The 15,523-nt window shown below is 44.0% G+C and overlaps 1 protein-coding gene across 3 annotated transcripts in view; it reads right to left on the bottom strand.

Moving 5' to 3' along the window:
- AEBP1 (AE binding protein 1) overlaps nucleotides 1-15,523 on the bottom strand; it is a 38,198-nt gene that overhangs the window by 3,613 nt on the left and 19,062 nt on the right. For 2 of the 3 annotated variants that reach the window (XM_054997669.1, XM_054997668.1), the window contains 14 exons: nucleotides 15,085-15,180; nucleotides 14,600-14,695; nucleotides 14,004-14,075; nucleotides 12,940-13,049; nucleotides 12,104-12,243; nucleotides 11,027-11,111; nucleotides 10,519-10,663; nucleotides 8,437-8,528; nucleotides 6,370-6,493; nucleotides 4,092-4,288; nucleotides 3,799-3,978; nucleotides 2,291-2,630; nucleotides 1,105-1,244; nucleotides 112-211 (listed from right to left, as the gene is read on the bottom strand). In XM_054997669.1, the coding sequence (XP_054853644.1) occupies nucleotides 112-211; nucleotides 1,105-1,244; nucleotides 2,291-2,630; nucleotides 3,799-3,978; nucleotides 4,092-4,288; nucleotides 6,370-6,493; nucleotides 8,437-8,528; nucleotides 10,519-10,663; nucleotides 11,027-11,111; nucleotides 12,104-12,243; nucleotides 12,940-13,049; nucleotides 14,004-14,075; nucleotides 14,600-14,695; nucleotides 15,085-15,180 (1,917 nt within the window). The remainder of the gene's footprint in view (nucleotides 1-111; nucleotides 212-1,104; nucleotides 1,245-2,290; nucleotides 2,631-3,798; nucleotides 3,979-4,091; nucleotides 4,289-6,369; nucleotides 6,494-8,436; nucleotides 8,529-10,518; nucleotides 10,664-11,026; nucleotides 11,112-12,103; nucleotides 12,244-12,939; nucleotides 13,050-14,003; nucleotides 14,076-14,599; nucleotides 14,696-15,084; nucleotides 15,181-15,523) is intronic. The other variant, XM_054997670.1, reaches the window with a different exon arrangement.

The following is a 15,523-nucleotide window of genomic DNA, read 5'->3' as shown; positions in this document are numbered from 1 at the left end:
GTCTTAGCCCTATTCCAGCACAGCACTGGACGAAGGAGAGAGGGTCACTTAGGCAATGCAAGACAATGATGGTCAGCATTCACGGCTATCCTCTGTTCATCCTAGCCATACCTGTTTTTACGTCATGATTGATCCCCACGACAGAGATGGAGACATTTGCAATGGGGTCTCCCTGCTGGTCTCTCACCATACCCTTGATGCCACGATGTACCTGCAAAAAGATTCCAGGCAGTGGTCACAACATTGTCCACTGAGTCACTGTGAATTATATTGGGGTAGATTTGAAGTCTGTTCCTGCCCAGCCACCTCCCAAGAGTAAAGTTAGCGTGCCAGGCAATCATTTGTCCATTACTTGATGACAACCAAATATTCTGCGATGCCAAGCATGCCATTGTGCAGGTGCCAGTTTGCCTTCTAATTTCTTTCTGGTGCCATATGTTAGCAGAGGCAAGAATGAGAGCTGCTTGTCTCTTAGCATTGCAGCAGTCAGGGCAATCCTAGCAGAACAGTAAATGTCATTTTTGACCACCTACTATGAGAAATGAAGGCAGGCAGTCATCTGTCATGAAAGTCACTGCTTAGAACTGCCCTTATAAATTTGTTACAAAAAATATTGTTAGGTAATCATTCACTTTACTCAATCTTTTTTTGACTAGCCAAATGACTACCCAAGAGCAATCATCAATCCCCTTTGCCTAGGAACCAGCCAGTAACTTTCTTTTTCATTCATGCATTGGCATTGGTTGTTGCAATTTTTGTTGCAGTTGTTGATGATGCTTTTGTTTCTTCTATACCAATGACACAAAATAATGTTGAAACAATGCATTCATTTTCACGGGGAAATTTTGATGCAAGGAAACAGACTCTGGTGCAAAAACCAATGGCACATGGGATTGTTACTCTTAAACGAGAAACAGTTTCAAAACAGGAGTATTTAAACTGAATGAGACAGTCTTGAAAAATGCGGTTTCCCCCTCTTCACCAGCTTTCAAAATCATCACCGACTTAAAGTGTGCCAGCTGCATGGCCTTTTCTTCCAATGTTGCTTAGCGCCTTTGCTCTGATCACAGCCCTTCTCACCCCACAGCATAAATTGTTCCTCACCTGTTCCATGAAAGTCAATAATGATTCTTTGTTGTTTTCCCACTCCTGAGCCAATTCATTTTCATGGGGGAACTTGTCACATCCTGGGTAGATGGAGAGTTCCAAACAGTTGGTGTGGAGGTAGCTGAAATCATTCATGCCTGGAACAGCAGAAGTTTTATTTAGGATATTTATATCCCATCTACCAACTAATTTCTCTCAAGGCAGAATCCAGTAAGTTTTACACACTAAAGTAGAAAACAAGATATAAAACTAAAAACAATTCCCAGCAGATTAAAAAAACAGCACAGACTCAATCTTACGGAGTCAAGTGCATCTGTTAAACACAGAGGTTTTTACCATGTGCTTGAAATTTTACCAGTAGACTCCAGGTTGCTGAATATGGGAACAAAAAGAGAAGTCCCTGTCTCTAGTAGCCACTCACGACAGAAGGTGGTAGCACTCAGAGCACAGCATCTGAAGAAGATCTTAACAGGCAGGTGTTCCTTCAAATACCCTTGTCCCAGGCTCTTTGTAGGTCAAGCCCAGCACTTTGTACTGTGCCTGTAAATGAACTGGTAGCCAGTGACGGTCCAAGTGCTGACAAGGGAAGATTCTTGTCTAGTTTTACCAGTCAACTCATTTGGAGCCAAGCTACAAGTGACAAATTACACTTGCCTGGCAAGTGAACACACTCACGTGTATTCCTTCCTGTTCACTTGCCATTCACTTGGTCCTGAAGCTCTATTCTGAACCAACTACAGTTTCCAGTCATTCATGCAGGGCACTTCTAACCTGCTTTTCTCCACTGAGGGACTCAGTGCTCCCGTGGCAGTACCATAAATACCAGATCACAGTAACTATACTGTCTTCAGCCACCCATTCCCCCCCCCCCCCGATTTGAGTTTGCTGTTGGACTTCCTATTTATTTTTTCAGGTTCCAAAGCCTGCAAAGAACAGGAAGGACTCTCTCGTAACTGAAGTCATCTATCAGACCAGAACCCGTCTACACAATGATAGCGAAACCCAACACTACACATGAAACAAGCAGTACAAATTAGGAGAAAACTGGTATATCAAAGACTGAATGTTGTGTTATGAGGAGGTCTCTGCACTAACACCACAAACCCCTGCCAGTGGGCTTCCCAAAGGCTTCTCGGTGGCCACCTTTGGTCCAATCCAGCATGGTTTTCTTATGCTCACTTACTTCCCACTCGTGGATGCCACTTGGCGCCGTTGACAATCCCCATTCCATTGGTCATGTCCTGATCGTGACACCCCCCACGGAAGGTATCAGTGATGGTGAGATGGGCCGAAGCATAGGAAATGGCCAGCCAGCGGAAGATGGCATGGTCTGGGGTCTCTTTGGTTTCTGGGTTCTCTTCTTCATAGTCATTGTGGACTGCAAGGGCCACTTCATTCTCGTTGACAGGGCGAGCCATGTCAAAGGGGTAGGAGACAAACTTTTCCCCACCCTGAAAATTGGCACCAAGAACAAAAGGAATCTTTTCCATCCATGCCATGATGGCTCGCACTTCCACTGCCACCTGGAAAGAAAAGAGGCAGAGTAGACAGTCGGTTGTGTTGGAGAAAATTGTGAGCAAACGGTACTTTGTAGTTCTCTTGTTCTTCTACCATACGTGCCAAACTCCTTCCAAATTATGACCACCTTCATATGACGGCACCATCACTGTGTCATACCACAGAACTTGCAAAACTCTTATTTCTCAGAGCAGTTTCTCTTTCAGCTTTTAGTTATTACTGCTGATTATTTCCGTCAGGATTCTTGGACTTCTTTCTTGTTTCTTTTATCAGATTATGTTTTTAATACTGATAATGCATACTACCTATAAACTTTGCAATTAAATTACTGTTACTCCACAGACCTGCAACCTACTACTATGTTTCCCATGGTCTGGATCTCAGCACTATTCTTTCATTTCCATAGTATATCTTCCATGTGGAGGAAATGATCCTTTGCACAGCGCATCTCCTTAATGCAAGGCACTCTCTGTTCAGCACTTTCCAGGGAGAAGAAAATGCCTTGTATCAGAGGAACAAGCTCCACAACAGCTGAGGACATGTTACATTGAATGGAAGGACTAGGATCCAAGCCCATTTCCATTAACTCTGCCCTGGGAACATACGGAGTTTCTGTGCTGGCTACCCTGTGCTTTCGGCATAGTGTGCTGATAAATTTTATTTTCTGCTCTGGCCTGCTATCAAATACTAGCTCTTTAAAATGTCTTATAAATCCATAATCAGAAATAATGTTTTAAAAATACCAATCAGCAAAGTAAAAAGCAGTTAAAACAATCAATATTCATTATCCAGAGGAATCAAAGAAATATGGGCCAAGTTATGTCAGACTACAGTAAAACCAAACATAATCATAATAGCACTACCCATAAAGCTCAGCTAAACAGGACAGATTTTCTCTGGCACCCAAAAGATAACAAAGACAGCACAGGGTGAATATATCTAGGGAGAGAGCTCTATAATTTATTTGCAGCCCTGGAAACAGCCTGTCCACAGGAACCTCAGAAGGCGAGGTCACCTGGAGAAGGGCCTCCAATGACAAGCAGGGTCACATGGGAGAAGACAGTGTAACAAGGAAAAAGACTACATCTGCCTAAGGGGAGCAGCAGCAGCAAAAAGGTCTCATTATCAATCCTATAGCATCCCAGTCCTTCCAAAGAAGCCACGAATACTTACTGAGGAATCCTCTGCGAGATAGTGCTCAGGTACGGGAATGTGATGATTAGGAACTTTGTGTGGTACCCATTTCCTCTCTTCTGCTGCCCACAGGATGCTATTGAGATCAGGGAAGTTTTCAAAGATATCATACCCTTCCTCATTCCAGTGCCCCAAAGCCCAGTTACCAAGCTCAGAGCCCTGCAAAGCAAAAGAGAGAATGGCAGGGGACACAGTTTAATGAAAAACCAGTAATCCACCCCCCTCCCCCCGATCACAAGGCTCTGAGACGCCTGATCCCATCCCAGTCTCACCATCTGGCTGGCGATCTCATAGCCATCAGGGTTGAGTGAAGGGACGAGGTGAATGCGAGTCTCGGTCACCAGGTTCCGCACACGGGGGTTCCCATCTTTGTACTCCTTGCACATAAACTGCATCAACATTAGCAGGAGCTCACGGCCCAACACCTCATTGCCGTGGATTCCTGCAGTATAGCGGAACTCTGGCTCCCCTAAAGTACAAACACAGGTAGTCCTGTGGGTCCATTAGAAAAGGCATCATCCGACTTACTTAAGTCTGCACGACATCTCTGTGACATATGGGTGTGCGTTTAACATCAGTGTCATATTGCAATATAAAGTTGACTTGTTCCTCCTCCACTCCATCTTAAGGCTATTGCAAACTTCATACTTGGCTTTTTTTCATAATCAACACCATCTTCTCCTTCCCTTTCTCCTCCCCTTCCACTTCTGTGTGTATGTATCTTATTAACTATTGAAAGCGCTCTGACAAGCTCAAGAGGCTGCTCATTTGTGGGGCAATGTTTTCGCTGGTACTAATAAATAATGTATGCTGCTGTTGTTGCAGTCAACATGCCTCTCTGCTTTACAAGGGGGGATGCATGCGTTCTGAGGAGTGCTGGAGGCAGATCCAAGCTACTTTTATATCTTCAAAGAGTGAACAGCCATTGCTTCCTTCTCTGTCCCAATAGGCCTTTGGGTGCAAATTTTGCACCCAAACCCCTCCCTTTGCAGCATCTCCAGTGTCCTATCTGTATTCCACTGTTCCTCTAGTATTCTCCTATCTCAAACAGAAGACTTTGGTGTTTTCCAACAATGCCCTGAAACCACCCCCACTTTTTATTGGACATTTAGCTTGAGGTAGAAGCGTTTTGGGGAACCTGAGCATTTGTTCCCTGCTCTGTCTCATTTCAGTGGTCTTCATAAAGGATACTGCACTACCACTGCTTTGGAGAGCTGTTGTAGCATAGTGGTTAAGTGGCAGGGCTCTGAGCCAGCACACTGCTGGTTCGACTCCAACTACTGCCACAAACTCTGCAGGTGGCCTTGGATAAGCCCTTCCTTTCAGCCCCAGCTGTATTGTGGAGATTATATAACAACATTGATTTTGTTCATCGCTCTGAGTGTGGCACTAGTCTTTTCAAAAGAGCAGTATAGGGGCAAACGGGTATTATTTGAAATGGTTTTCTAGTGGACGAACACAGCCACCTGCACTTTTTGCAACAAGCCAGCGGCTTCAAGGAAGAGACCTACAGCTACCCCATGCTGTAGTGGGACCCCACTATCTCCTTTCCAAGCCACCTGACTGTTGCCTGCTTTCAAGAGAAGCCTGCAAGTGATGGCATTTGGGGCTCTGCTCCAACCGGTATCATAATACTAGAATGCTACATGTTTATAATGGCATTGTTCAAAAATACTGAGCGACATCCAAAGAAGTCAGGCATTTGTTAAGTCTTTCAGGCCTTGTAACTCACAAGGATTAAGAGAACTGGATGAGGAAGCCAAGAAACCAAGGAGGCTGGCTTGTAATAAACCTTCAAATAACAAATTAGTTCCACTGGGCTGCGGGAGGGAACTTATTTTGTGCTAGTTTGTACAAAGAGTCAATGGGAGAAAAGCATAGACTTTGGAGTCCAATGCCAATCTCGGATAGCATGGTGGAAATGTTGACACAGGTGGAGGCAAAGCAAACAACTGCCAGCAGTTACCACCGCTCCAGCATGCCAATATGATTTGACGGAGAACAGTTCTTGCCCAAGTAACATTCCCTTGTTTTTGGAAGGGAGAGCAAGTTTGGTTCCTAAAAGAACTAGGCTGACATAATACATTTACACAGTTCAATTCCAAGACTTGCTGAGCCAGCAAATCAGGGGTTGGGAAGGGCTGGCAGTTATACCAACACAACAAAAACATTCAATTATGCTGTGGCTTGCCGGGATGTTTGTTGATCTGAATATTTATTATTCTTATGTTCTTACAATTGGTATTTAAAGGGGATTAGAAAAATTCATAGAGGAAAGATCCATCAATGGCTGTGAAAATTAGGGAGGCAGAATAGGTAGAAAAAGCCCACCTTGTTTTTCCTCCACCCAACCCATACACCATTGTATATTTATTCAGCTTACTTCTGCCACAAATGTCTTTCAAGGAAATCTATTCACTGCCTCTTTAGTTGGAACATTTTTCAGTCAAAGCAAAAGACTAGCACTGATCAATCAATGAAACGCTGCACCCCTACAACTTTTTATTCACATGTTCGGGCCTGCCCTAGCCTAGAGAACGTGCCACTCACCGAGTTCATGCTCTCCTGGACTGTCAGAGATCTCCATGGCATATATCTTTAGCCCTCGGGAGCTCTTGCCAATGTTATAGATGCGAGTGATGTCAGGGCACTCTTCGTTTATCACCTTCATAAGCTGTGGGGGGGGGGGGGGAAGAATCATAACTTGCTGCCTATCCAGCCAAAAGATTTCTTTAGGAGAAGCTGAAAACTGGGATGGAAATAGCCAATACAGAGCATAACTATATGAAACACCTGACATGTGCCTGGTCATGGGTGTACAACCAAACTTGTAGTTAGATGTATATGGAGGGGAAGTCACTTTAAAAAGTACTTGTTTGCTCAGTGCTGCAAGGGGGAAGAAGGAGTTTCTATTTTTCCTCCCACTCTGCTTTCACCAGAGGAAAGGGCAGCAGTGGAGGGGAGGCTTTTTACCCCTTTTCTCATGGTCCATGTGGCTGAGGAAGGATACGTGAAGCCCCCCCCAAAAAAGGGCAAGAAGCCCCCCCCCCCACTGCCACCCTTTCTTCTGGAAAAAGCAGAGTGGAGGCAAAACAGGAAGCAACTTTTCCCCCCTTCCGGTGCAGAGCAAATGAGTGCTTTTTAAATTCTCCCAATGCACGTCCTGCTGCAAGTCCAGTCACAGACCCTTGACCTGACACGTGTTGGGTGTATTGTGTAGTTACGCCCAGGGTCAGCCTCACATAAGGAGTGGTTTTTACAAGTGATAGTAAGGGTGTCTATCTGTGGCTGTGACAGAAACTTGTAAAAAGGGCAGCATGTAATAATTATTTTTTATTTGTAGAGACCTCCAAAATGTGTTTGATTCATTTGAATCATCTTATTGACATGTTTCCTGTTTGTTTCAAATCTGAGAAATACGTTAACAACTGCCACCCTCATTTTAGCCACAAAGGAAGAGAGATTCCTAGCTTTCCTCCTGGTAGTAGGCTTTCCAACACTTAAAAAAAAAATCATTCCCGGAATTTCAAAAATAATGATTGTGGCAAACCCATGTCGCAAACTTGGCAAATATCCATATCGAGAGCATGGGCTACATGCGATCTATGGTGAGCTGATTCATGTGTATCGGGAGGTTTGTAGCACATTCTTCCAGTACACGCAGCAGGACAAGCAGAAAATTAACTGAAAGGGGCTACAGTGTCCCTTGAGAAAACAAGAACAAAATTTGCAACTTTGAAACCCCTCTCCAGGCCACGCTAGGCAGGATGAAGGTAGCCCTGTTTAGTTGTTAATATCTCTGCTTGTTCATGTATAAAATGAGGGCAAGGTCTAAGGGTTTTTTTTTAAAAAAAACATAAGGGATATGTGGTTTGGGGAACACTCTGACTTACCTCTGTAAGTTGCTTCAGAATATTTCTCAACTCAGCTCTAATAGGGTAGACAAAAGTGCCTGAGGCAACAGAACGTGGGATTTCGTGGTGGAGGAAGGGTTAGACCCCCCTCAACCAAGCAGCTCTTTTTAGGTAAATGTCAGATCACACCCCCAACACCTTATATATGAACGGGGCAAAATATATGAATAAGCAAATGCAGCTTCCTGCATCACATGTAATTTTGCCCTTAAGTACACAGAAGTTTCTCATTAAAAAGAAAAGCTGAGAGAAGAAGACTGGACGAAGGAGGGCTCTGTGGAAGGGACATCACAAAAGCAGCTTATAGACACCCCGTGTTTTTGTGGGAACTTTTAACAAGACAGCCTGGAAAGGCTGCAGATCAAACCGATTGCAAAATCCATTTTCAGAAGGCAGAAACAAAAGCCCTTCTGGCAATCATGATCAGTTTGTTATGGGAATAAAGGGAAATGCCAGCTGAAATTTTCCTTAACGGAATTCAAAGGAGTAACAATGTACCTTCAAGAAAAAAGAAATTTGGTAGTCTCTGTTTTTATTGGTAGACAGACTTCAGGTGTACTGTTCTGTACATATTGGGAGCAATATATGGTCACTGAGAACAACCCTAGGATTGAGATATTACTCAGCCCCTTTAGCTTATTCTTAGTTTGATAGAAAGCTGCAAAAGTCAAGGTTGAAGTTCTCCTCTGACATACATATTCACCTGTCTCATGTCTTTGTAGTTGTGATGGCGGAAGTCCAAGTTGTCTACCGAAGTCATCACTTCATTCTGCAGGCTGTAGTAGCTATGGATATCTGCAAAAGAGAATAGTTTCAGGTGGGTAGCCATACTGGTCTGTGGTAGAAGAGCAAGATTTGGGTCCAGTAGCCCCTTAAAGACCAACTAGATTTCCAGGGTATGAGCCTTCAAGAGTCAGGTATCTGATGAAGGCAGCTCCGACTCTCAAAAGCTCATACCCTGGAAATCTTGTTGGTCTTTAAAGTGCTACTGGACCCGAATCTTGCAAAAGAGAATGTCTCAGAAGATTTAAGAATCAGCATGTGAGATGTGAAGTATGGTGAACTCAATTTCAAATCCCTGCTCAGTTACAAACTTCCTCTATTGCCTTATGCAATCTCTCTCTCAATCTTACATATCACACCAAGGCCGTTTCCACACTACTCACTTTCATCCGGAACGCTGAGGAACGTCGTGAAAAAAAACACGGAAGATAGCATCTTCTTGCACGAGTTTTGCGTGACATCGTGCAAAACTCGCGCGAGAAGATGCTATCTTCTGCGCGTTTTTTGCGACGTTCCGCAGCATTCCGGATGAAGGTGAGTAGTGTGGAAACAGCCCAGGTAAGGTCATTATGAGACCTCTAACAAAGGCCTTCACTTTATCTGTGGCTCCATATTATTCTAATACTGGAGTCTACACAGCTCGGCCAATATCTGTGTTTTGAGGCCATTCAATCCACCCCTCCCTTTCTTTCTTTTTTTCAGACATACAGCCCAGTCCAAAGCTTGCTGGCTAACTATTCAGTTACTTTCCAGTAAAGCTGCTTAGGCAGCTTGGAGATTTATAATGCAATCCTGACACCCTTCTAAGTCCATTGACTTCAGTGTAACTCTGCTTAGGATTGTACTGTTTGTCTCCCTTCATCTTCAGTAATCCAGCAATATATCCTGTGATTCCCTTCTGTCATGACCTGTAACAATTTTACATATCACTCTAACAGTAAAGAGTCTGGTTCCCATGACAGTGGCAAAACCAGGCCACCAGCATATAAAGTAGGAGTCTGCAGATTCTCAGGGGACTTCACAGGGATGCAGAAAAATAGGACATGGAAATTCACCAGAAGAAAAACAGCCTCCTCTCCAGTAAATGGCCACTGAGGACTGAATATGTGCCACGTGCACAGAAAATTGAGAGCAGTTAAATGAAGACAAAAAGACAAAGGAGAAAATCAGGCTGCTAAAGCCCGTGAGAACTTAAAGAATCCTGGATGGTGATATCATAGGGGTAGGCAGGACTTCCAAATCGTACCCCCCCTCTCACAAATTCTCTCATGCCCCCAGTGTGTTTCTCTTAGTACTGCCATCCCATAAGGCTACTTCTGCAATCCCTCCATCTTCAACATATTACCTTCTATTGAGGGTATACAGAGAGTAGAATAACTGAAAAAGGCTTTTTACAGACAACAGTTGATGGGCCAAAAACGAAGAAGAAGAAGAAGCTTGGACCTTGGCTGAATCCACACATCCTGGCATAGCGTTAAACTGCCAGAACGATAGCATCTTCCTGGCGCGATTTCTGACATCATCGCACCACATGGCAATGATGTCAGAAATCGCACCAGGAAGATGCTATCTTTCCAGCAGTTTAGCACTATGCCAGGATGTGTGGATTCAACCCTTGTTACCTGGAGCTTTTTAAACCTGTAATTCTGAGAGATGTAGTAAAGCAAAGGCTCAGAAATGAGCCCTGAAGCTCCCAGTCCAAATGTCACCTGAGCTGTAGTCTCAGAGGAGGTCTTCCTACAGGAGGTGAGCCACACGGTCCTACCTTTCAGGACTGTCACAAGAACTCTTGAAACATGTTATAGAAATGAGAAGTCGATAACATATTGATAGCTACGCAGGTATTATTAACAGAGCTCTGGCCATGACTGCAATACTGGAGATCTTCTGAGAGTCAGGAAAAGCATCAAAGGCTAATCAAAGTATGGGATAATAGAGAATCATGATCCAAGGGATTTAAAAAAATAAATGCATGCATGCACAGTCTTCCTCCAACTCTTACTGGAGAGGGGGCAGCCCAGGACTTCTAGCCTCATGCAAAGGCTACCATTCCAGGTCAGTGGGTAGATACGAATGAAGCGAGCCACCTTCGGCTCCGGGAATTCGGTCATCACTGGAGTGTCCTTGTCGACGTTTCCATAGAAAAGCTGCATGAAAGACAGTTTATAAACTGCAGCAGTTGAAGGACACCAAGAAGACAGCTTGTCTTCTATGGGCCTTAGCAGAAGGCCCTAACTTTGGGTCAGGATTGACAATTCTGGGTTGGGAAATTCTAGAAGATCTGAGCCTGAGGAGGGAGCTCAACAGGGACGTGATGCCAGAGAGCCCACCCTCTGAAGCTGCCATTTCCTCCAGGGGAACTGATCGCTCTAGTCTGGAGATCAGTCATAATTCCAGGAGAAATCCAGGCCCCACCTAGAGGTTGGCAACCCTCCTTTGAGTAAAAATTCTGAGAATCTTTTTCTAGGGGCTTTTCAAGGGCCCTTCAGATTCTAGACGCAAGTACCTACCATTTCCTCATAGCCATTGCTGTACATGACCCAGTTTTGACTGTCGTTGCTGAAGCCCACATAGAAGGTGGTGACAAAGTCCTCACTATGGTAGACAAAAAAAAAATGTTGGAGAATGGAAGATGTAAAGCATGGTGGGCCTGGTAGCATGGAACGGCCTGCCTGAGGAGATCAGGAAGGCTCCCATACTTCTATCATTCCACAGAATATGTCAAACAGAATTGTTCAGGAAGGCATTTTTAAGAAGGGACAAGGGCTGTAGTTTGCGGCACTGTTTATCATATGCATTATCTAGGTTTACTCCATTGTTCTCTAATTTCTGTCATTTGGTTTTTGCATTTCTTATATGTTATGATGAATAACAACAACAACAAACAACAACATTCGACTTACATACCACCCTTCAGGACAACTTAACACACACTTAGAGCGGTTTACAAAGTACGTTATTATTATCATCACAATAATCACCCTGAGAGAGCTCTGAGAGAGCTGTGACTGACCCAAGGTCACCCAGCTGGCTTCAAGCGGAGGAGTGGGGAATCAAACCCGGCTCTCCAGCTTAGAGGCCTGCCCCTCTTAACCACTACACCAAACTGTTGTTACTGCATTGTTCCGTAACTTTGTAACCCAGTCTTATCATACCGCTTGTTATATATTCTGTTCATACTCATTATTTTACATTTTGTAATCTGCCTTGAGTCTCTGTGAGAAAGACAGGCTTTAAATAAATAAATAAATAAATAAATAAATAAATAAAACGTGACTAGGGAAGACACATAACTAAAATGGCCGCCACTGGCCCATCCAGCACTGCCCAAAGGCCTGGTGAACACTCAGAATCCAAAGAAGCACTCAGTAGGATTCCCATGGCCAGGGTGTCCTGAGTAGCCCCTTTTCATCATAGCAGAAACAGAATAAATTATGTAAATTAACTGCTTGATTTACATATTTGACCCAGCTTGCAGGCTGTAGAGCTAAACCACTAGTGCAAGACTGGGGCGGGGGGGTGACTTCCATTCAGCACAGCCCTTCCCCTTCATCCCTTCCCCCACCTGCCCCCTCTTCCACACATACTGCAAGAGAGAATCGCGGCCCTGGATGATGACTCCTGTGAACTTCATGGTTCTTCTGGTGTCCACCTGTATCCACTGTATGCGGCTGTCATCTTCTGCACACCAAGCGCCATCAAAATAATCATCCTCATTGGATCCTGCCTGGAAGGGAGGAGGAAGCAGCACTTGGTCTTTATCAAGAACACTTAGCATTTATATAGCACTTTGGATATACAATGTGCTTCCTATATGTTATTTTGTTGTAATCTATGAAACAAATGTGTAAGACAGACAACTCATATTATCTCCATAAATTGCAAATGGGGGGGGGGGGAGGCTGAGAGTGGCTTGCCTAAGTCCACATACTGAATTCCCAGCTGACACAATAGTTGAACTGGGAATTTCTGTCTCTTGCAGCACAATACTAACAGAGATATCCCCTTCTAAGCCCATTGAAGTCAATGGATTTGCAGTGCCAACCAATATACCATGTCAGCTCTCATCTTGTCTCTTTTAAGAGCAGGGCCATTTCCACACATCTTACCTTGTTCCAGAAAACAGTGAAATCCCGTGCGAGAAGACACTGTTATCGCGGGAGAAGACATGATAATAGCGTCTTCTTGTGAGATTTCATGTGAGATTTCACTGTTTTCTGGAACAAGGTAAGCCGTGGGGAAACGGCCCAGGGTTTGATCTTCTTAACTTAATTACTGTATAAGTGTTTTATAAGCACTGTAACACTGATGATATCACTGTTACAGTATAGTATTATATACTATAAGTATTATCTCATGTTTAACCGTCTGAGAAGAGCATCCTAGCATCCCCTGTAAACAAGATGCAGAATGATCCTATTACCTGCATATTGAGGCGGCCACGCTGAGCACCTAGTCCATGCCGCAGCATGGAGGAAGCTAAGATCTGGTCATCCTCGATTCGGTGGGATTCCATTCCTATGGGAGGGCATTCTGCAAAGCAGGGAAGTCAAGCCAATTTACTCTTGCATAGGCATTACACGATGGTTTCAGCATGAAGGGGTAACTTTAACAGCCACAGATTATCAGGACAATCAAATTAGATCAGATCAGAAAGAAAGAAGAAAGGCAAACCTGAGAGAGATGTTGAGAAATGAAAATATTCAGTATATTTCAAAACGCAGCTTTTGGATCCAGTGTGGTACGGCAGTTAAAAGTGACAGACTAGGAACAAGGATACCTGAGCTCAAATCTTCACTCAGTTATAAAGTTCACAGGATGATCTTGGCCCTGTTACTCACTCTCAGCCTAACTTACTTCACTAGGTTGTTGCAAGAATAAACTGAAAGAGGGGAGAACCACAGATGCTACCCTAAGCTTCTTTGAGGAAGGGAAAGATACAAATGCAATAAAATAAATAAATCTCGAGGGTCAAGAGTGTCTTGATTTGTCTTATTCTGCTAAAAGACTTGGAAATTTAAACAGAAATCCAGTGGCACCCAAAGACTAACAAAGTTTATTCTGGCATTTCACCAGATGCATTATCCATAGCAATAATTTAATCTTATGCCTTTGATGAGTTTGCCATGGGGACTTGTAGCTATACTGTAACTGGTAGATCTGGGTTGCAACTCATGAGTAAGTGCACAGAGTGGCTTGGTTTGGATCAGGACCACTGCATGGGGGAAAGAGGGATTACAGTATAGCTGCAAGTCCTCTTCGAGAACTCGTGCCGTTTGTAACGTCTAGTTAGGTTCTAAGCAGAGGTGATAAACCCTGGAAACAGAGAAAGGGCTGGTCAACAAACATACAACATTGCCGTGGTCTTGGTCCAAGACCACGGCAATACAGCCCGGAAAACCCACAACAGCCATCCTTCTCCGGCCGTGAAAGCCTTCGGCAATACAAACATACAACAGTCTCTAAAATCCCCACCATATTACTTACTTATTTTCTCTTCTGGAGTCCACTCATCCTCATCTGTCTCCCATTTTTTCCCTCCTGCTTTCTTTGGCTTCCCTACACAAGTGAAGATACAGGGGTCAAAGTTTAGAGAGCAAATTCTGCAGTTTGGGACCCAAATGGAAACTGAACTGTAGCTTCATTAATAACAGCAGAATGAAAGCAGCCTAAATGCCCCTTTGGGCCAGCACCTACCGGCAAAGCCGCAAATGTTACAGTTTTAATTTACAGATTTCTAAAGCATAATGGCTCTTCAGGAAAATCACAGTGATTTTCAATGACCTCACTTCTGATTGAAAATATGACCCTTTAATCAGAATTATCAAAAAATAGTAACTTTATTGCTGCAGTGTCCAAACACATGAAAATTTTGCTATATTAATCACTGATTTTCCTATTACAATCACAGCCCACTATACAGCATCTTTCATCAATTCACATTGCTATTTACAAGAATTTCACTAAGATGCCTTTAAACCTGGCAGAAGATGCACATCAATCACTACACCCACCTCCTCTCCTGTTTCTAAGCCAAACTCAACAGGATCCCATTTTTTTTTCTGGCTTCACAGGTTACTGACCTTTACGATCCTTGGTTTTTTCTTCCGCCCATTTATCTTCATCCACATCACCCTCCTCCTCTTCTTTACTGCTGCCACTCCCCTTCTTAGGCTTCTCTGCTCCACAGCAAAGAGGAGCAGAGTTAACAACAGGCCAAACCAACTTATGTTCTGAGCGAGGCAGGCACGATTTTGTGCAAGAATGCGGATGGAAGTGAGAGCGCTACAAGGCGCGTGTGCAAAGTGAGACTATGGAAGTGCAAGGATGGCATTTGTGCTTGACGGGGAAGCAGGCACAGGGGTCATGCAAGTGTTGATTAAGTGGAGCAATATGATAGACCGAATTGCAGAGGAGCCTACGTTTTCAATTCTGACACAGGTCTGGGAGGAAGCCAACATGGCATGTGTCACAGCAAGAGGTTAACCAATCCCTTCTATTCCCATCCCCTCTATAATAAAATCCCCATTCCTGTAGGCCCAATCCCACCCTCCTGAAATCTCCTCACGTAGTTTGAGTTTCTCTTCATCCGTCTCCATCTCATCTTCCTCGTCTTTTTTGCTGGGGAATGTTTTGGGCTTCTGGTGAGGCAGAGTGTAGTCCACTATAGGGGAAAATGTGATTGTTGAGGGGGACATGCTGGAGTCCCACGGCCAGCTTCTCCTCAGCCCTGTCATTCCACCACAGCTGGAGTACCGACAACACAGTCCTGACTATCTTACCCATAGTGCTTTACAATACTGTATCACATTCATTTATCCTCCCAACAAGTATGTGAGGTAATGAAATGGCTCTTGTAAGAAATTCTCCCACAACAAATACATTACTTTTTCAGATGTCACAAGACGCTTTGTAACTTCAGTTGCAACAGACTCACACGGCTACCTTTCTGGGATCTATGCCATCAGTTAACTGAAGGTAAGTTAACCTTCTCCTAGACCATCCAT

Source organism: Eublepharis macularius, chromosome 14 (assembly GCF_028583425.1).
Source record: "Eublepharis macularius isolate TG4126 chromosome 14, MPM_Emac_v1.0, whole genome shotgun sequence".
Classification (NCBI taxonomy): domain Eukaryota; kingdom Metazoa; phylum Chordata; class Lepidosauria; order Squamata; family Eublepharidae; genus Eublepharis; species Eublepharis macularius.
The sequence above is the reverse complement of the archived record's forward strand: the minus strand, read 5'-3'. Positions and strand labels throughout refer to the sequence as shown.